Below are 21435 nucleotides of genomic sequence, written 5' to 3' on the forward strand. Positions count from 1 at the left end.
GTGTGGATATAACATAGTTTGGACGTTTTGGTGTTCTGTTTTATTGTAGTTAATAGTATTTCAAAAACATCATTTCCTTTTTTTTGTTTATTTTTTTTTATTCCTTTCAAGAATTTTTCACTCATATTGAGACATCACCAGCTGTACCACAAACGATTATAAGAACTATGCATTGTGCTATGGGCTGTAGCAGTGAGGGCGTTCTTTATCATGCCAACTCCTATTACAAGATAAAACTGGTTTTTAGCTCACCTGAGGCGAAGGCTCAAGTGAACTTTTTCTGATCGATATTTGCTGTTGTGGTGGTAGTCATTTTCATCTTCTCTTAAACAACTGGGCCAATTTTAACCAAATGTGACACAAAAGTATTCTTTAGTAAAGGGGATGCAATTGTTCTAATTGTCGTGCTCACTTGAAAGGGAAGTTTATTGTTAAAAAAGAGCATTTGGTGGGAGACATGCAGTAGAGGAAATTCCAGCATAGCAGTTATTGCCCTCAACAACATTTTTAAAAATCATAGATAATTGATTATCTATGGAAAATATCAACTTTTTCAGTATCAATAGTTTACCAATTATCTATTTTATTCAGTGAATAAAATTACCCAGAAAGATATATTTCTATGATATGCAAAGTTTAATTGATGAATTAAAGATTTTTGCAAATTATAACCCTATGACATCACATTAGGATCGATCTACATGAACTAAGATCTTCTCAAGAACCACTGCTCCAAAAATGCAATTTCTACAAGAAAGCTTTGTTACATAGTAAGTTAAGATTCAAAGAACAAAGTTAAGGTACGATTTTATACATAAAAGGCCGAAAAATTTTCTCTCTATAAAATGTGCCTGGAATTAACCTTAATCAGCGTTTTAAGAAAGTAATTAAAACATATGCCAGGTATACTATGTCAACAATCAGAATGATATTCCTAAATGGATAGCATACCATTATGACATCATGAATAAGACATTTCCCGCCTTTTTCTCAAAATAAACCTGAAAACTGTCAAATGTCATACAGATTATTGCTCAGGAAAAGATGTTCGCATTTGTCGAGCAAAATGAAAATGATATATATTCTGTATTATTTTAAGATGAAAAACATGCTTGAATATGAATTTGCTCGACACATGCGCTGTATGTTTTCTGAAAGGAAAACCATCTGAATTTGTGGATGTTTTAATTGAAAATGGCATTTTTGCAATTTTATGCCAACTTCAAGCTCTCGTCATATGACAGATCATTTTGCTGATCAAACTGAGCGAATTTTGGGTTTGCTAATCTATTCCTTATTTGAATGCCAGGGTTTGAGCTCCAAATGAAATCATTGATATTTTGAGCCAGATGACTTTAGATACTGTACCTACTTCTTTATTCCAAGTGTGACCCCTGGGGCCACAGATGGGGTTTAACTTAAGTTCTACATGGGAAATCATTGAAAATGTCCTTCACAAGAATCACTGGCTCAGTATTCTTGTGTAAAGGGGATTCAAGATTATGCAAAGGAAGGATCACATCCTTTATTAAGTGGAGGTAATTATGCAACTGAAGGATAGCACTCTTTTTCAAGGGGAGATGATGACAAAATAGTAAAGATATTGTAGTAGTGTCTTTTGAAAATCTTCAAAACCACAGTGCTGATTTCAACCAACTTGAAACTATATAAGTATCGGATTTAGATTTGTTAGATAAATGGCATATCCATATCCAAGGGGAGAAAATAACAATAAAGTGAGAATATGGTGATGTCTTTTGAAAACGTTCTTTTCCAGAAACAAGGAGTGAATTTCAACCAGATTTGGCATGAAGTGTCATTAGGTAAACAAGATGAAATTTCTTTTTTAAATTTAGGTCCACTCCCACTCTTCTCCCATGCAAGGGGTGAAGGTAGCAAATTAATGAAAATACGATAGTTTCTATTGAAAATCTTCTTTTCCATACAGTGTTAACATCTTAGTATTTTATCTGATTGGTTCACAGGAACAGTAACTATGTAAAGTTACTAGTCCTGTACCAGAGTTGTCTGTCTTTCTGGTGACTCAAGATAAAATTTAATGTATTACATAATTTTTACTACAATTAAAAAATATCAAAATGCAAGTTTTTATAATTGATTTTAATTTAATTATTTAGAATATTCAGAAACATTAGAGTAAATCAGTCGTCTTTCTCTTTTGCCACAACATCAGTAACACCAGACTCTTCATGTAAAACATCATAAGGTACAAACTATCTAGCTGTGAGCATCTTGGGATGTAGGCCTCCTAACTCATTCATAAAACTATTTTCTAATGAAATATTGGAAGCCATTTCTATTTATTGGAATTTTACTTTTTCTAATGTGGTTGAAGGTCTTGTTTTGTGATCAACCTACAGTAACATGGTTTTTTACCAGCACAACGTGCAGACTATGTTTTAAATTCATCGATCCTCCTGTTTATTCGTCAGTCTTAGGCCGATGGACAAGCTTTAAGGTCAAACTGTTTTCCATAACTACTAAGGGAAAATCATAAGAAAATATTGATAATAAAATGTTTTGTGGTTTCTTGTCTTTTCCAGAGTATCAGTACGATAGGTTTGCTGGTATCAAGAACTTTTCCTTAAGCTTTCTTGTTGATAGTTTTCGTATGACATCATTTTAGGAAGAGTTATTTCCCTTTGCCACCATATTGGAAGTCTAGAGAACAATTTTTCTTCTTTGAGTAATCAAATTCAAGAATATTTGGTAGAAAATCATTACTTTATAAAAATCACGAATTAGTGGAAGTTTTAACTAATGTATCTGCTTCTGGAAAACAATGATTCAAACTCCTCTCAGTTGTCAGTGTAAACAGATGAAATCAGTAATGTAATTAAGGAGTTTGTGCAAATCGACCTCCAAAGTGGCAGCCAAATTAAGGAAAGTAAATTTCACCAAAATATCGTCTATATAAAGCTATTAATTTATATTGCATAGAATCAAGTTTGTTCAAGCAATAATATTCAGGGTCCAGGAAGGGGAGGCAATGAAGGCTGAAAGTGTTGCATAGAAATATGGAGGAAACATTTCAAATTTTTCAAAATATTGAACAAATTGGTAGTGTGCTAATTTCATGTTGATTCAAGTTTATTCAGAGCATACCATGGAATGGATACTGTCGAATCATTAGGATTCGTGAGGGCTCAGTTTTCGAGGAGTTTGTGGGTGCTCATGCATTTATTTCATGCCTCATTAGTCTGAAATTAAACAAAGATCTCTATATTGTGAAATGAGTAGCAAGCCATTTTCACTTTGTTGCAAAAAATTTGTTAACCATGACTCCTTTGATTCATGAAAATTAAATATTTTGTTTTACTTGGAAACTACTGCTCTGGTGAGCAATGTGGCCCGTGGGCTTGAGAAAAACTGAGAAAAAGAGACTAGAAATGCTATTAAAACTATTTTAAATTTTGACAGGTACTTTCACTATGGGACTTTTTGTCATTGGAGGAGTGAAATCCTTTGGTGTTTTACTGGTGGAGTTTGCCAGGGTCTACAATATTCCTCAGAGTCAGATCACAACTATACAGTCCATCACAAGCTTCTTCTTCCTCTCACTGAGTAAGACATATTTAGGAAATTCTCAGCTCAAAAAGAAACTCAGTCATTAGAAGAAAAAATCTGGAATGGTTAGGCTATCAAACTGTGTATTACAAGCTAACAAAGACACATTGTCACAGTTTTATTTATGTTCTACACAAAATCAGTCTTTTTTTGTCCCCCCGCCCCAACAGGGAAGGGGACAAAGAAATACCGGTGTCCATGTGTCCGTCCATCCCACGTACTTGACTTTGTGGATGAAACTCCTTCGAAATTGCTCAATGGATTTTGTTCAAATTTTGTAGGATTGTTAGTCACCATATGTAGTTGATCATATTGCGCCACCATTTTGATTTGACAAATTCTACAGGAGTTATGGGACTTTGTTGAAATTATACATGCTACACTATAGGAACACTTTGTGGACACAATAGTACTCCTCAGAGACTGCTCAACGAATTTTGTTCAAATTTTGCAGGATTGTTATAATTATAGTCACAATATGTAGTTGATGATATTCCACCACAATTTTGATTCTACAAGTGTTACAGGAGTTATGGGACTTTTATGTTTCAATTTTTTTTGTGGCGGTGGGGGACATGTTGCAATTTTGTATTGAAAATGTTCACTCATTTAAGGAGTATACTACATCATGTCATAATGGCTGACTTCCTATCAAAACATTAATAAAAATACAAATAATAGAAATATATTTGTATTCAATTTGATTACCTAGCTAGCTAGGTAACTCTTTCGGTTAATGTGTCACATGCTGATCTGTAGATAGCATGGTTGTGTCTAGCTGGGGTTTTAATTCCCCCCCCCCCCCCCCCCCCCCCCCCCCCAGATTACTTTCTACTAAAACTGCATTATTATTTTTTAATAAGGAAGGTAATTATTCTGCAGTAATTCTCACAATGAGGCTATTATTTTTCTTAACAGGTACATTTTCCAATTGGTTGTGTGAGCGTTTTACATACCAGAAGGTTATATTTGTTGGGGGCTTATTTACAAGCTCTGGATTGATTCTGAGCTTCATGGCCCCTTCTATAGAAGTGATGTACATAACTTATGGTGTCCTAACAGGTGAGTATTGGAATATTATTTCCTACTGTGTGATTGTTAGGATTTTGTATGCCCACAAGATGGAAAATTGGGAGCACATTTTTTATTCTCCCCTTTGAAAAAAAGGGTACATACTGGTCTGCACCCGTTGATCAAGTGATAGACTAAGTGTCGTCTGCTCAGTATATTCAATGTCCTTTGCTTGACAGACATCAAATTTTGAGGTCAATGGTTTGGACATAGGAAGATATTGTCTGCTCAGTATCTTGAGAAACCTTTACTTGATAGGCATCAAACTTGGCACACTGGTTTTATCTAAAGAGTAGATGTTCTATATTGATTTTGAGTGCATAAGGTCAAAGGTCAAACTACTATAGACAAAAGAAAATATTGTATGCTCCTTATCTCATGAATCCTTTGCAAGACAGACATCGGACTTGGTACACTGGCACCGTCTGAAGAGTAGATAAAGTGTCTTATGGTACTGTGATTAAGAGTAGATAAAGTGTCTTATGGTACTGTGATTAAGAGTAGATAAAGTGTCTTATGGTACTGTGACTTCTTTTCATTTTGAATCTCACAAGGTCATAAATCATTCACTATAAAAAAAATATGCTTATTGTCTTTATAACCCTTTGCCTCATACATAGTGATCAAACTTAGTACAGTAAAACATGGTTACAGCAAGCACACTTGTAATGAAATCACATTTACAGTGAAGTGATTTTCATTCCCTGTAGTTTTAAAACATATTATGAACTTATTGAATATAATGAATTATGTTAATATAAAGGAAACAAAATTGTTCGTCCCCAGCACCTCACTATAAGCATATTTGAGTCTGTACAATGTATATCCTTACAGAGAAATTCTAAATTTAAAGTTGATCCTTTTCAATTCAATATTGTCACACTGGGGGAGATTTATGATTGAGACATCTAAACTTTTTATTTTCAAAACAAGGCACAAGCCCTATTTATGTTTACACATTACATGACTCAGCTATCAGTATGGTGCCAAAGTTGACTGATTTGGAGGAAAGAGCTTTTACGCCGAAAATTTTCAGTTCTTATACTATTTTGATTTAGCAATATTCTACGTTGAAATGCTCTATGCTATTGACATACATGTAGTTTTTAGAAATCTTTGCGTTCTCACCTCTGCACGGGGTGTACATGTGTTTAAAGTCCTATCAATTGTGAGTGCATTAATTCATCTCTCTCTCTCTATATATATTAACACTGTGTTAACAAATATGATCTAGGAAGCTGATTTTTATGCATCAAATACAAAGTGTATCCTGTGTAAAAGTATCCACTTATTAATAAAAGATCTTTACTACTGTATTAAATAACTGTCTATTTCAATGGATCAAAAATCGAATCCATGCCCCTCATTTTATCCTGCTGCTGAATATTAGAATTTGTCTTAGAAACGCTTACTTACTTACTAAAATATGCAGAACAGGAAAATTATTACCGGTATAGACTTCACAGCCCTTGGGGCTAGTGATACTTTTGACTTTTACTCAGGTGAGCAATAAGACCTGTGGGCCTCTTGTTTAAAATGGACAGACCAAACTCTCATTCAGGAAATGGTGAAATTGGGTTCAACTTCTGAAATTTGTTAAATCAATGTGAAAGCATCTTTTTATGTGATGTTATTGATAGATTTAAATTTGTTTGAATAGCTTTCCTTAGAGTCAGCATTCTACTTGTATGTTTCACAATGAAATTTATGGGGAGATGCTCTTGAAGTTTTAGATGGGGGGGGGGGGGGGGGGGGGGGGGGGGGGGCAAATTTGGAAGTATAGGCAATTGTTTGTTTATCTTGGTCACAATTCTTTGAGTATAAAACTTATACAAAATGTTTGGTGAACTGACAATATGTGGAATCAAGGTCAAAGGTCATTTTTCCACAGTAGGACTTGGCCACAGTTGGAAGTTCAGTGCTTCACAAGGAGGTCTCAACCCAACAAACATATCTGCCTATCAAATGCAATTAACAAGATCAATAGAATTCTTCATTAATATGAGTGGGATAGGGAAATACGCAAGTTCCGAGTTACCCAAAAGTTATTTCCCTTTGTCGAACTCTTTCGCATTTTATAACATATGGTGGGTACACAATGTATACATTATATCGTAGACTGGCATTGTACATAACGATTACGTACGATTAATGTAATAAAAGCGTAACTTTTGTTTATATCAATCACTGGTATGCATATTCTGGCCATATCAAGCATAATTTGTTTGAATAAGATCATCAAATTGGCTATTGAATCATTATTCGTTTCCTCTTCTACATGAGTGACGCTTTTATCAAAAAAAGATGGCAATTAACAATATTTGTTTGAGCCATTTTGTTATCCAATACTCATAAACTCACTAAAGTTGCCTTTTCCCTGAGATAGGATGGTCTCAGAAACTCTGGATATCATCTTTTAAGAAATACTAGTAATACAACGATAGTAATTAGCAAATGTACCCACTGTCATCATATTTTATGTCATAATTTACGGAAGAGTTCGACAAAGGGAAATAACTCTTGGGGAACTCGGAACTTCTGTATTCCACCGAGGAGACAAGATTCACAGTCTAGGATGAGGCAACAGTGTAAGACAGAAAAATCTCACATGGCTGTCTCACATGGGTAAAGTCGATCTCACACTGGTGATAACATGAGAAACAATTATAACGCACCTATCAAATTCCCCATCGATGAAATCAGTGAAATATTTTCTAGAAAAGGCTTGAAACAAAAATCTGGTCGAATTTTTTATTAATCTGTGCTGTTTTAATATTCACAGGTTTCGGATTTGGTCTCACATTTCCTCCAAGTGTTGTAGTCAACACCCGCCACTTCAACAAACGAAGAGGACTAGCCAATGGCATCAATATGGCTGGAGCTGCCCTTGGAGGAATCTGCATGCCTATCCTGATGCAGATGCTGATCGATAATTATGGTCTGAAAGGTTGCATGTTGATTCTAGGAGGAATCATGGCTAATATTTGCCCCTGTGCTTTGCTCCTTAGGCCTGTGCACAAATATCCAAAATTGGCACCAGAGGAGGTAGAACTCAAGAAATTGGATCCAAATGGATGTAGAGAAAAAGATTTGAATGAGGTGCATTTCTTGAATGATGTCATTGAAATCACGGTACCGGAGGATTCTAGTAATATGAAAGTTACGAGTGAACACCAAAGTGTGAAGTCGGGTGAAGTAAGGATGAAATTGTTAGACGAAACTGAGAGCCAAAATCAATCTCCATTTTTGAGCAGACGACAAACCAAGACATTAGAAAACAACTCGATAAAAGCTGGCATCGCAGGGTTATCGACCATATCGCTATCATGCCAAAGTATTCCGGTAGCACTCTCCACAGTTGAAGAGCATTCACTGGGTACATCCCATGAAAAGCAGGCAACTGCATGCTCTAAGTTTTGTGGAAATTTGAACCTCAATCTTTTCAAAAACTTCCATTTTACGATGTTTGTTTTTTCATTTTTCTTCCTTGCCTACGCTTATCACTCAATCTTTCTTATACTTCCATCCTATGGTATTGAGCAAGGATTCACTAGACACCAGAGCATGTCACTTATTCCCGCCTTTGGCGTGGCAGACGTTGTTGGACGCCTGATAGCAGGAGTCATCAATGACAAGTGCGTTCGATGGAGGAAGGAGATATTCATTATTTATGCAGTACTTTATAGTTTAGGATATATTCTTACTCCACTGTTCTATGATTATTGGTACATCCTCTTCTGGTGTGTTTCATTTGGGATCTTTACTGGCGGATACAATGGGTCTTTTGTCATCATGATTGTTGATCGAGTTGGTATGGACCTCTTACCAAGTGCTTGGGGATTCTTATGTGTGATTGTTTCCATTGCATTGCTCATAAATCCAGTTTTATCAGGTATGGAATATTTCTTTGCAGATACAGTGAAAGCTGCCAAACCTGGCACCTGTGCAATCCTTTTCACTGGGCACTCCGACTTTTATTTTCATTCTCAATTTTATATTTTCATTGTTTTTACACTGTTTTATATAACAGTACTGTATCACGACAAAAAAAAATTGTCTCCCAGTGCATGTCGGATTAGACAGTTTTCATTGTACCTTGTTTAATGTATGTAAAGTGTTAAGAATCATTTAACATTGTTCAGTTTAGTAGTTAGTTTCTTTTAAATGCTATTTCAGTACAATTGGAATCAGGATGGAGAGTTTTCTATTATGACAATCAATTGAATGTTTTTATTAGAGAGAGAGAGAGAGAGAGAGAGAGAGAGAGAGAAAGAGAGGGATGCAATCTTTTTAAAACAACTTTTTGAGTACTAGTTGGAACAGATATGCATTGTTTACCACTTTTTTACTTGCACAGGAGGTTTGAAAGATATTTCTGGTACCTGGTCAACGTCCATTTTGGTGGCGGCTTCCTTTTCACTCATTGCTTGTGCTCTTCTGATCCTAGAGGTCATCATTACCAGAATACAGAAGAGAGGGACCACAGGAAAAAAGCCTCAGGAATAGGGTTTCTGTCAAAATGTGAAACATAAGATTTTGCTGGGTTTTCTTCTCTATACAACATTTATTCAGGTATATAGTCAGGTTTTTACATAACCCTTACAACCCAACCTGACCAGGGGGTACAGGGTTTTAAGAATTTCAACCCTTTCACTCACACATTCACACGGACTGATATTCATGCTAAACAAAGCAAGAAAATTGGCAATGTACTTTGGCTGAGTTCATGAATATCATACTATGATAATTAACAATCAGATGTATGTTGTAATACCAAGGTTGTTAATAAAAAGAATAGTACATTAAACAAACTATTGATTGAATATACATTTAGTATATACTCATTTTTTGCTGTTGTACTAGTTATGTCACACGTTAAATAAGGTACAATGGTTTATGACTTTGTTTTTGCCCATCTGTTATACTGTATACTTTTCTGGTCAAAATTGCCCCTTACATGACCCTTAAAGTTATTATATATTTGTTTGTGCCATAAAGGAAAGTCTTTTTTTTTTTTAAAGTCGGTGCTTAATAAACCTTCTCATGAACTGCGGAACCAGAAAATAGCCAAAACTTAAATGAAGGCTTATGCTTGCTTGTATGATGAAGATTAAAATTTGTCAAAGACAACTGTCAGATTGTCTGTCCCCAGTTTTTCAAATTAAAACAAATCAAACTTACTTTATAGATGTTAACATTGCCACTTTTGTTGCACATGTATTAATTACGAGGGATAAATTGTAGATTACTTATTTGTTAAATTAGATTGATGGTTTATTTGTTGATTATAAGATTATCTTTATTGATTACTAGCTTTTAACCTGTATCAATTGTAGCTAAAGTCATCTGGAGGATGTCCTCCACTTCAAACAGGGGTGGGAGGAATTTGGGAACCCCCCCCCCCCCCTCCTTCCCCTGTTCAAGATTTCCCACAGGAAATTCTCCAGATTACAGCCTTTTCTGAATTTCCTTTTTAGGGGTTGTATACTGTTCCAAGTCCCTGCACTTTTAGTATATACATTTAAACATGCTTAACTTATGGACATGCTTGTAACAAATTCATGACAAGTGATATTTTTCCCTTGATAAAGGTAAGTAATGAAAATTTTAATGGTTATAGTCAATTTTTGTGAATACAAACTGCTTTTAGCTGGCCCAGGAGGTTCGCTATAAGAGTCTTTTACTGTAAGTGATATTTGGGCTTTGAAAGAAAATGAACAACAACATTAACTTAGCGATGAAATCAGATTTGTTCAACTTGTATTAAAAGGAAGATATCAGAGGTTTAGAAATTAACTAAACCCAATGTTGTATTGAAAGGAAGATATATGGTCAGTTTAGAAATTAATTAAACCCAATGTACGTTGTATTGAAAGGAAGATATGAGTGGTTTAGAAATTAATTAAATCCAATGTTCTATTGAAAGGAAGATATCAGGTTTAGAAATTCACAAACCCAATGTTGTATTGAAAGGAAGATATGAGTGGAGTAGAAATTAACTAAACCCAATGTTTTATAGAAAAAACCCTTTGCAGTAATTTCACTGAAGTTGTGGAATAATGCAGTGCTTGAATCTCTGATCAAGAAAATCATACTTGTTCATATCATTTTGAAAATGGGGGGGGGGGGGGGGGGGGGGGGGGGGGGATGTGTGCATTTGCCCTCATATCATTTAAACTCATTTCTCTAAATGATATATGTGCATTTATTTTAATTTCTAAAGCATTTATAAACATGATAAGAAGCTTATGTTCCTGCCCCACCCCAACCCCCCACCCCACCCCCCAGGCCCAACAATATTGTCAGTCATTGACATGTTCTGTGTTATAACCACAAAGTCTATTTATATTGTTAAAAATATTTTTTTGTTGAATGAGAAGTTTATTTACATATCAATATATGTATATTTACTAATTTTTTGGGCAGTAATTTTGTTTCAATGAAAGATCTACTGATGCTTTACCATGACATGGTGACTTCCATGCCATATATTGGGGGATATTACCCTAATATACTTTTAATCTGAAACTCCTCCGACTATTACCCTCGCTTTTATATTCTGATGTGCGCTGGGGAGTCAGAGCAGACTCCATATTGAAAAATGGGAATTCAGCAACACCAGCTGGTGTCAGTCACATCTAATTTTTACAACTTTATTTCACGGATCTAGCTTCCGAGGTGCAAGTTAACCATGACTAATACGATGTTTTCCTTTAAATAGTCCTATCACCAACAAACGAAGCATCACTTTGACTTAGATCACCTGGCCATTTAATTTCTTTGTGTATGACATCAGCACACAAAATATCAATTGGGGTAAAAGTATCGTATTTAATTGGTGATGGCAACATATTGGTCATGATTAGATATAAAAGTGGGGTAAGAGCCAGGGGAATCTCGAATTATCTTATCTTACTCCATATATATTTACAATATGTATATTATGTATATCCATTGAAGACTTAATTGTGAAAATAGTAACACATGAAATATTATAGAGAGGAATGAGCAGGAAACATGATGCATTTACATAGACTGGTATTGTAATGGTGCTAGATCTCGTATGAACAAAATCCTGGATAGTATACATGTAGCTAATTAGTTCATTAACAAGCACTCTCATGTACCAGACACATTTAAAAATATCATTAGTACCAGACACATTTAAAAATATCATTAACAAACACTCTCATGTACCAGACACATTTAAAAATATCATTAGTACCAGACACATTTAAAAATATCATTAACAAACACTCTCATGTACCAGACACATTTAAAAATATCATTAGTACCAGACACATTTAAAAATATCATTAACAAACACTCTCATGTACCAGACACATTTAAAAATATCATTAGTACCAGACACATTTAAAAATATCATTAACAAACACTCTCATGTACCAGACACATTTAAAAATATCATTAACAAACATTCTCATGTACCAGATAAATTGAATCTCATGCACCAGAGACGTAGAATATGATATTATTACCTAGAATAGCATCGTGGCTAGCCAAGGTTACTGAGTCCGGTAGTACCTACGTTACCTCAAACGTTTGACATAGTGTAAACGAAAACAATAGGCATGGCTTGCAACGATGCTAGAATAGGGGCCAAACTAATAGCATGCAGTGTCACTGATATCTTTATGATGCTAGGATAGAGGCCAAACTAATAGCATGCAGTGCCACTGATATCTTTTTGAACTTTAGTTTTTGTTGTTTTCTTTTTTGTGACAGGTCTCTGGAATATTGATTTTTTTATATGTATTTTTGAATTAATGATTTTTTTCTTGTATTCCTGGAGAATTATAATAGTTGTTTTCAATTCATTTGTTGGTTTTTATTTTATTGTTGATCAAATTACAGGTGACAAGTTTCATTTAATAGCATAATTTTATATATTATTTTGTTTTGCCATAATGAGGTTTATACAGATATTGTATGATACCAAATAAATATTTAGATCTGTGAATTATTCTTTTTTTCATTATATTTAGCTCACTAGAGTTGAATCCTTCAGTCGTGTTTTCTTTCTTTTTCTGAATGATGTTTGATATTAATCCGTCATCTGGTTTAACTTTCACATTTCCAACTTCTTCAAGAACTACTGGGCATGCAAATTTCTACCAACTGTATGTAGCTAATGTTCATTTTTGTTTATAATACATGTACCGGTATGTCTGACTTACAAAAATAGATTATATATACTAGCTATTTACCAACTTGCACAGATGTTGGCCACTAAGAGGAGGAAATTGCTACCCTGACACCCAGGAGTACATGAAGCATGAACAGGGTTACAATAAAAGTTTGAAAATTTCACATAAGAAAATTCATTATAAAATGTGTCAAGTAAATCAAGAATATGCAAGTATACTTGATGTAGTGTAAATTCAAATTTCTTTACACCTTATGACCTCTGGGTTCTGTATACGAAGCTATGATGAAAAAAATTCTCAAGAACCACAAAAAATGTGCATCCTTCGTTCCTGGTAGACTAAGGAGTTGCCCTCTAGGTGTTTATCCTGGTACACCATCGGGTATACTTGGCCAGTATTTACAACAACGGATTTTAAACATACTTGCTGTAATACAGTATTTTAATACATTTTATAAAATATTTTTCCACACTTTAATGGTTTGTGAATTTCATCTATTGTAAGGTACCTGTCGTTCTACTTTCACTTCATTCAGATGTGCATTATATTTGTCCAGAGCAGATAACTTCGTTTCCTGTCATGGCTGATTGAATGTGATCTTTGTGTTGTTCACAGATAGGACATACGTCAGTCTTGGGTGTCATGAATTTTATATTTGGACAGCAACTCTCCCAGATGCCCTTGAACGTCATTAGCCCTACTGATGTCTTGTCATTATCGATACAAACATCTTTGTATATTCTGTACAGGGACTGTTTGCTTTCACTGCATGGTAGAAGTATGTGTCCGCCGATATTCCTGTTGATTTCTGCCGACTGAGACAGACCATGCTCTTCGACAATACGTTTGAAGTTTCTCCTTCACAGCTGTTAATATTTTCGTGAGGAGCAAAAATGGGGGTTTGGTAGATTAATTGATTGTATATTGTTTAACGTCCCTCTCGAGAATATTTCACTCATGCACCTGAAGACTTTTATGATCTATATGAGGACCACAACTACAGCTATCCAAGTAATTACAGCTATCGCAGTGTTACACAACATCTGTGAAGGTCGGGATCTCCTTATCGATTTTCAACAGGAAGAGGACGATTATCAGGACGATGAGGGCAACGTTCCAGTCGATGCTCAAGATCACAAGGGACAGTAAATCAGACGAATGTTAATTAGAGACAGGTGTTAGCTGTAAAAGGAAAGGAGAAAATGCAACAGTGCAGACTTGGATATGAACCTGGGCCTCTGAATCTTTAATCAGGTGCTGTATCAACTAAGGTATCTGGCCACCAGCGATCTAACCCGGCTGACTGCCACATTAGTACTGTGAATTTGATTTCTTTTATATACAATATTTAATAAACCGGACTTACTGATTATTAAAAGCTACATTTTACTGATCTTCCGTTGGTTTCATGAGGACATTTATTGATTCTATCGAAGAACTGAAAGAATGCACAAGTAAATGTGTACTGTAGATATTGGTAGTTCACAAGTATAAAAGGTAGCGAATGCAGAGGTCCTTGGTCTACTCAATGCAAGAGGGAAACGGTGAATTAAAAAGATTGATGTTTATGGAGGAAGTGCGCAAGCGCGCAAGAAAATATTAGAAATGTCATGGGAGATGAGGATTTCGATTATAGTATGTAGTAGTAATGAATAATGATGACTCGAAACTAAAATGTTTTAATGGGAAATTCGCTTGATTACTTTTTAATCCGATCGAGTTAAATTGCATAAAGTGTATAACTTGATATAAAACATATTTTTATTCCTATGGTAATATCTAATTAATACGGTATATATAGCTTTAATCCTTGTTCTTTTTTTAACTGCATCTATCAGTATTATCAGTACTTTGATTAAGTGTAGAAATGGATCTCCACTATTTTCTCGCGATTTGCTGCGTAAGTGGTAAAATACCAGAATCTAAGCAATCACAGAAAATTTCTGTTATCCGCTTTTCATTGATACAATTGTACAACATGCGCCTTATACAAGTAATTAGGAATGTTTCACAGACTAGAACAATCTATAACATTACTGGTGCAATGTTTCACAGTCTAGAACAATCTATAACATTACTGGTAGAATGTTTCACAGACTAGAACAATCTATGACGTTACTGGTAGAATGTTTCACAGATTAGAACAATCTATAACATTACTGGTAGAATGTTTTACAGACTAGAACAATCTATAACATTACTGGTGCAATGTTTCACAGACTAGAACAAACTATAACATTACTGGTGCAATGTTTCACAGTCTAGAACAAACTATAACATTACTGGTGCAATGTTACACAGACTAGAACAATCTATAACATTACTGGTAGAATGTTTCACAGACTATAACAATCTATAACATTACTGGTAGAATGTTTCACAGACTAGAACAATCTATAACATTACTGGTGCAATGTTTCACAGACTAGAACAATCTATAACGTTACTGGTGCAATGTTTCACATACTAGAACAATCTATAACATTACTGGTAGAATGTTTCACAGACTAGAACAATCTATAACATTACTGGTGCAATGTTTCACAGACTAGAACAATCTGTAACATTACTGGTGCAATGTTTCACAGACTAGAACAATCTGTAACATTACTGGTGCAATGTTTCACAGACTAGAACAATCTGTAACATTACTGGTGCAATGTTTCACAGACAAGAACAATATATAACGTTACTGGTGGAATGTTTCACAGACTATAACAATCTATAACATTACTGGTGCAATGTTTCACAGACTAGAACAATCTATAACATTACTGGTGCAATGTTTCACAGACAAGAACAATATATAACGTTACTGGTGCAATGTTTCACAGACTAGAACAATCTATAACATTACTGGTGCAATGTTTCACATACTAGAACAATCTATAACATTACTGGTAGAATGTTTCACAGACTAGAACAATCTATAACGTTACTGGTAGAATGTTTCACATACTAGAACAATATATAACGTTACTGGTAGAATGTTTCACAGACTAGAACAATATATAACGTTACTGGTAGAATGTTTCACATACTAGAACAATTTATAACATTACTGGTAGAATGTTTCACAGACTAGAACAATATATAACGTTACTGGTAGAATGTTTCACAGACTAGAACAATTTATAACATTACTGGTAGAATGTTTCACATACTAGAACAATCTATAACATTACTGGTAGAATGTTTCACAGACTAGAACAATATATAACGTTACTGGTAGAATGTTTTACAGACTAGAACAATCTATGGCGTTACTGGTGGATGTTTGTTTCTCTAAGGATTTGTTCTCCTTTACCGATAATTAATTACCCTATAAAATGCTATTTTTTGAGGTTTCATTTAATCGGACTTGTTTTATACCGGCACATAACGTCGGAGTAGAAGTAGAATTCACAATTACAATAATGTATTTTTAAAAAAGTCTTGATAATTAAATCCTAAATCGTTTGTTATTTTTGCCCAACTGAGAGGGGGACAAGCGCTCGTGTTCCACCAACGCTCAATCCCTCAGTTCAAACTTAACCAATACTACAATCATAAAAAGTTGAGGGGAGTCAGCCAATGCATCGTATCTTACTTTCCATGTTATAACAAAAGGTGCTCACTAAGAATACCCTCGCTTACCCCCAATCCCCAAAAGGGTGTTGATAGGTATAAATTACCTCTTTCCTGAGTGTAGAAAAGAAAGGGCATGACAAAACCTTGGGTAGTCTCTTCTCTAGGAGTGTGTTTGACCTTTTGACCCCAAATTCGATAGGGAACATCTTCGTCCCATGGATAGTCTACATGTATGATATGGTGACTGTAGGTGGAAAGGATAATAGAGCCCGGAAACCATTGCGTCTACAGACGGACGGATGGACCTGATTCCAGTATACCCCCTCCCCCACAACTTTGTTGCGGGGGTTATAATAACGGGAAAATGTACGTTATCAAAAACAGGGGCAGGTTCCCACCCCCACCCGGTTCTACGTACCTGCTACGCATGTTGCATAATCATTATACCAAAATCAGCAGAATTATATATCTCTCGTAGGACAATTGCAATCTAATCAAAATGTTATTGACTGTTGAGGAAATATTATACAATCTATGCATGAAATCACTAATTAAAACAAAAACTATTTCTTTTTTCTATATTTTAATAATAAATGAATAATATACTAGTACATGTATAAAGAATCATTCAAAAGAAAGATATCCAAAAGCGGATTAAAATGAATCGGCACCGGGATTATGAATATAACGCACAAAAGTAAAAAAAAAAAAAAAAAAAAAAAATTCTAAAGAGTATAACATACAAACATTACAAATTCTAAGAAGCACAACAGCTCCAAACAACGGTATATAGACGATATATTTCAATAAACACACCACCCTAACAGGGAGATTTTATTCTGCTTACGGATTTTCACCCCTTTGTGGCATTTCAGGTCAAATGTCACTTTGTCCCTTCCGTATAAAATAAAACCACCTAACATCTGAGTATTTGGAGCGTGCATTTGGAGGGGTGGTGAGGGCTGGGATATGATGATCGGTTCTGAGTATTTGGAGCGTGCATTTGGAGGGGTGGTGAGGGCCGGGATATGATGATCAGTTCTTTGATTCCCGTGGGGAAAAAGTCGCCATCAGTTTGTTTTTGGGTCTCGGAGTTGGCATCGCTACTAATTCTGGATTAGTTTCCGACAAAGTCCAGTTGCACTGCTGGCATAGTTTGATGATGAAGAGTTTCAAGACCAAATGGGCGTATCCTTTTCCGGGGCATCTCCGGACTCCGCTGGCGTACGGCAAGAAGGCTAAGTCGGACACATCGTCATCAAGCCATCGCTCAGGCTTGAACGTTAGAGGATCTTCTAAGGTGCTATCTGTTTGGTGTGTGTCACGGATTCCTAGAACCACGGTCCAGCCCTCTGGAATTGTATAGCCCTGAAAAAAGGGAGAGATTTTTTTTTAAAAATCTTAATAAAAGGGAATATATATATATATATATATATATATATATATATATATATATATATATATATATATATATATTAATTATTGCATGGATTTTCCATGTTGACAGTTTAAAGTTTAAGTTTTACAACTGCTTACACAAACGTAAGACTATTTTTTGAAAACAGAAGAATAAGAAACAAGAAACTTACCTCGAGTTCAAACGTCTGGAGAACCTTTCTATAAGCCCCGCCCACTGGGGGTGTTACCCTTAATACCTCCTTGTAACAACAGTCTAGATAAGGCAGTTTGTTAATAATGTCTGACGTAACGTTAACAGCGTCGTTGTTATTTTCTTCAGGCGAAGCTAAAAGGTCAACGTCCGCTAGTTCTTCCCGCAGCTTTTCAAGAACCCGTGGATGCGTATGAAGATGACAAAGTACACAAATAGCTGCAGCGCTGATTGTCTCACCAGAATTAAATATAAGTTCAAAAATTCCATTTAGAAGGTCATCTTCGCTCAATTCAGAATCCTGAATTTGGCAGAAATATTTCAACACTGATGGGAACTGATCAGAGGAGATCTTTCCGTCTTCTTTTATTCTCTTCAGGAATAGTTTCTTCAATTGTTCTTTAGCTTTAAGTGCCTGAAATAAATCAACATAAAAATAAGTGAAACGCATTAACATAAAAATAAAAATTAAAAGATGTCACGAGAAAGAATGACCTTTAGTGGCACCAGCATCTGCTGGGGTTCCTCACCTCAAGAAAATTATCTTCGAAGTGTCATTAACCGAACGTGTCAAGTTCAATTTCCTAATTTTACATAAATACTATAAAGTTATGCGTGAGTAACATTCCCAGTGACGTCATTCCATTCATAATTCCATTGACTACGCGAGGATGAACTTTGTTTAAACTCCTGTCCTTTTAAAGACCTTGCAGGAGTACGTCACAGAGAGCAAACGATGAGCGGTTAGGTTCAACGGCCAAAAATTGGCCCAGTGACTGAGAGTTCAAAGCATCATGTTTGTTTATTTCCGCGTACAAGTCACCGTCTAAATAGGCTAAACACAATTCGCTGATTGTGATGTTTCTAACTATACGCGAAGTATACTATGAAAATCTTATGATAAGAAACAGAGATCAATCTCAAAATACAAAATTAAGAGTAGTTATGCAAACACGAACCCCTGGACATAGTTGTAGTATTCGGTAAATAACATTCTTTTCAATATTTTTTTTTTTTATAAAAGTTCAAATTGACAAGAGTTATAGACCTGAATATTGTTAGACAACCAGGTAAATTAGTTCATATATATGTCAATAACCTTTAAGTTGCCAGAAAGAGTTTTGATTGAAAATCAGTTCCTATATACTTACTTTATGGAAACCAAATCCGGGTATATTCAGCGGAAGTGTGAAGATATTGTTTGTGATGTCATTATAAAGGGTCTGTATCTTCGCTCTTTCATTTTTGGGCATATTCATACTGACTAAGAAATTGGACGCCAGCTCTAAGAACATGGAATGACAGTCGGAGAAGACCTCGATTGATGGACGGCGACACCACTCGTAAATGCGTCCTGTCAAAATTTCAGAAATCACTGGCAAGTTTTGGTCTAGGAGTTTCGGAGAAAAACATTTCATTATTTGCATTTTTCTTTGGTGATGTAACTGGCCCGTTGTGGCGACCAATGTATTCTTTCCAAGGATGTTCAGAACTGAAGATGGATAGGAGCATTGAAGAAGTTTGTTCTCTGCAGCGAACAGTTTTTCAAGATTTTTCTTTCCCGATATCCGTATTGTGGGTTTACCAAACAAATGCGTCTTGTATATATTTCCATGTTCTTTGCGTTTTTCATCGAAAAACTCTGCCTGCAAAAATAAAACGTACATTTGAAAAACAAGCAATGACATTGCAATCTCATTTTCAGAAAATTGACGATAAAAAACACGACTTTAATTTTTACCTTTTTGCGTAGAAATTGCAGCGATTCCCCTAACATGGGGATACCCATACGGCCAGGAGGTAAATTCAACCTACCCCTTGCATTACGTGTTTGTAAATACTTAAGAAATAGCAAGCAAATAAACACGATCAGCAAAAACTCTAGCATTTTCTTAATATTAATACCGTTTACAACAAGAGTTCTGTAAATAATAAAAATGCAGTTTGAAGCGCACGACTTTATATCATGTCACCGTATTACGTGAGATACACCACGTGACCAATACGCGAACGACCGAGACATCGTTCGGGTTCGTTTTCTCTTTTTATCTACTCGCTAAAAATATATCTAACTATGAATCGATTGACCTGACCCGTGAGGTTACCAGAATGTGGGGAAAGCGGGCAAAGGTTCACTGCAATCGATCATGACCAGCAAAATATAAAATTGTAATTACAAATTGTTCAACAAGACATCCTTGACTGAAAATTGGAGAAAATGAACAAAATTGGAAAAATCATGACATATTAAAAAATATATATGAATGTAGTATCTGAAAGTATAGAGGGAGAGAAAAAAATGAATTGAAAATTTCATTTTACAGAGATTTAATTTTAGATATAACAGGCAGAAAGATAAACACTAATTATATCCTCGTCATATACCTCAAATGAAATCTCCGGGCCACATTTAATGACGGTAATGACACAGAGAACAAGAAGAAACGAAATTGACAGATTTACCATTAAATACAATGCTCAGTAAACATGGTAAAATCACGTGTTTTAGAATTATTCTACCAGACAAATTTTAGAATTAATCTACCGTAGATATTATATATATATGTGAAACACTCTGTCATGCCTTCAGGGTTCATGATTAAATAAAGTCATGTTTAAAATGTCAAATGATTAAATGTTATCGGAAGTGCAAGTATAGGAAGCTCAATATTTCACCTTTTTAATGAAATCAACTTTCATACAAATAGTAAATATCACTAACAATTAATTTAATGCGATTATTACATAAACAAATCCGAAGTTGTAGAATGTTGTATTCTCATCATGCATGGAGTACGAAATCATAACCTAGCATTTTCAGTTCCTCGGGTCAGGACAGGTTCCTACATGTACCTCAATAGTCCCCCCTCCACTATCAGAATATGGAATCCAAAAGTCTAATTTTCAAAAGCTATCAAAACCATGTTTTACAACAAAACAAATGAGCTATTTGATTTTGGTAAACTCAGGGAAAGTATCAGTCACTATCAATTAAAAAATCAAATAATTTAATTTTCAACTCATGCTGTCGAAAATGTGTCAGAAATGTAAATTATTATTTTCTTAAATATCCATATTAAACTGAACAACTTGAAATTGATTATTTTGGACTGCAACTGAGTGTCTCAGTCTCATTGAATTCACATATAAATTTACAGTACTATATGAACAACATCTGCAGACTGGTACAACTTTATTTATTCGTTCATTTATTATGGGATTTTTTTTTGGGTGGGGGTGGGGTGGGGTGGGTGGGGGGTGTCCTTTTATTTTCTTTAAATCAATATGTCATACTCTATTCAATCTTTTATCACTTCATGTCCATTAGAGATAAGTCTGTCACTCACGGTTTACATGTGTGTTGTCCTATCTCTGCTGTACTTTGATAATTGCAATCAAGATTATACATACACAATAAATATACATACA

General features: G+C 35.0%; 2 protein-coding genes across 6 annotated transcripts in view; one reads left to right on the forward strand and one right to left on the reverse strand.

Annotated features, from left to right (window-relative positions):
- The window catches only part of LOC125657816 (monocarboxylate transporter 12-like), a 42225-nt gene extending 31641 nt beyond the window's left edge, over window positions 1–10584 (forward strand). For 3 of the 5 annotated variants that reach the window (XM_048888605.2, XM_048888606.2, XM_048888603.2), the window contains exons 4-6: window positions 3442–3585; window positions 4507–4650; window positions 7442–10584. In XM_048888605.2, the coding sequence (XP_048744562.2) occupies window positions 3442–3585; window positions 4507–4650; window positions 7442–8763 (1610 nt within the window). In that variant the 3' untranslated portion in view covers window positions 8764–10584. Of the gene's footprint in view, window positions 1–1728; window positions 1824–3441; window positions 3586–4506; window positions 4651–7441 lie in introns of those variants that run through there. The other 2 variants (XM_048888607.2, XM_056150139.1) reach the window with 2 other exon arrangements.
- Window positions 10585–16400: 5816 nt separating this feature from the next.
- On the reverse strand, window positions 16401–19955 carry LOC125657818 (cytochrome P450 26B1-like). The gene is made up of 4 exons (XM_048888609.2): window positions 19748–19955; window positions 19158–19652; window positions 17987–18421; window positions 16401–17765 (listed from the first exon to the last, which is right to left on the reverse strand). Exons 1-4 carry the CDS (start codon window positions 19892–19894, stop codon window positions 17433–17435), a joined length of 1410 nt encoding a protein of 469 aa, XP_048744566.2. The 5' UTR covers window positions 19895–19955; the 3' UTR covers window positions 16401–17432.
- Between the last annotated feature and the right edge of the window lie 1480 nt (window positions 19956–21435).

The sequence above is a fragment of the Ostrea edulis genome, chromosome 9 (genome assembly GCF_947568905.1).
Source record: "Ostrea edulis chromosome 9, xbOstEdul1.1, whole genome shotgun sequence".
NCBI lineage: Eukaryota > Metazoa > Mollusca > Bivalvia > Ostreida > Ostreidae > Ostrea > Ostrea edulis.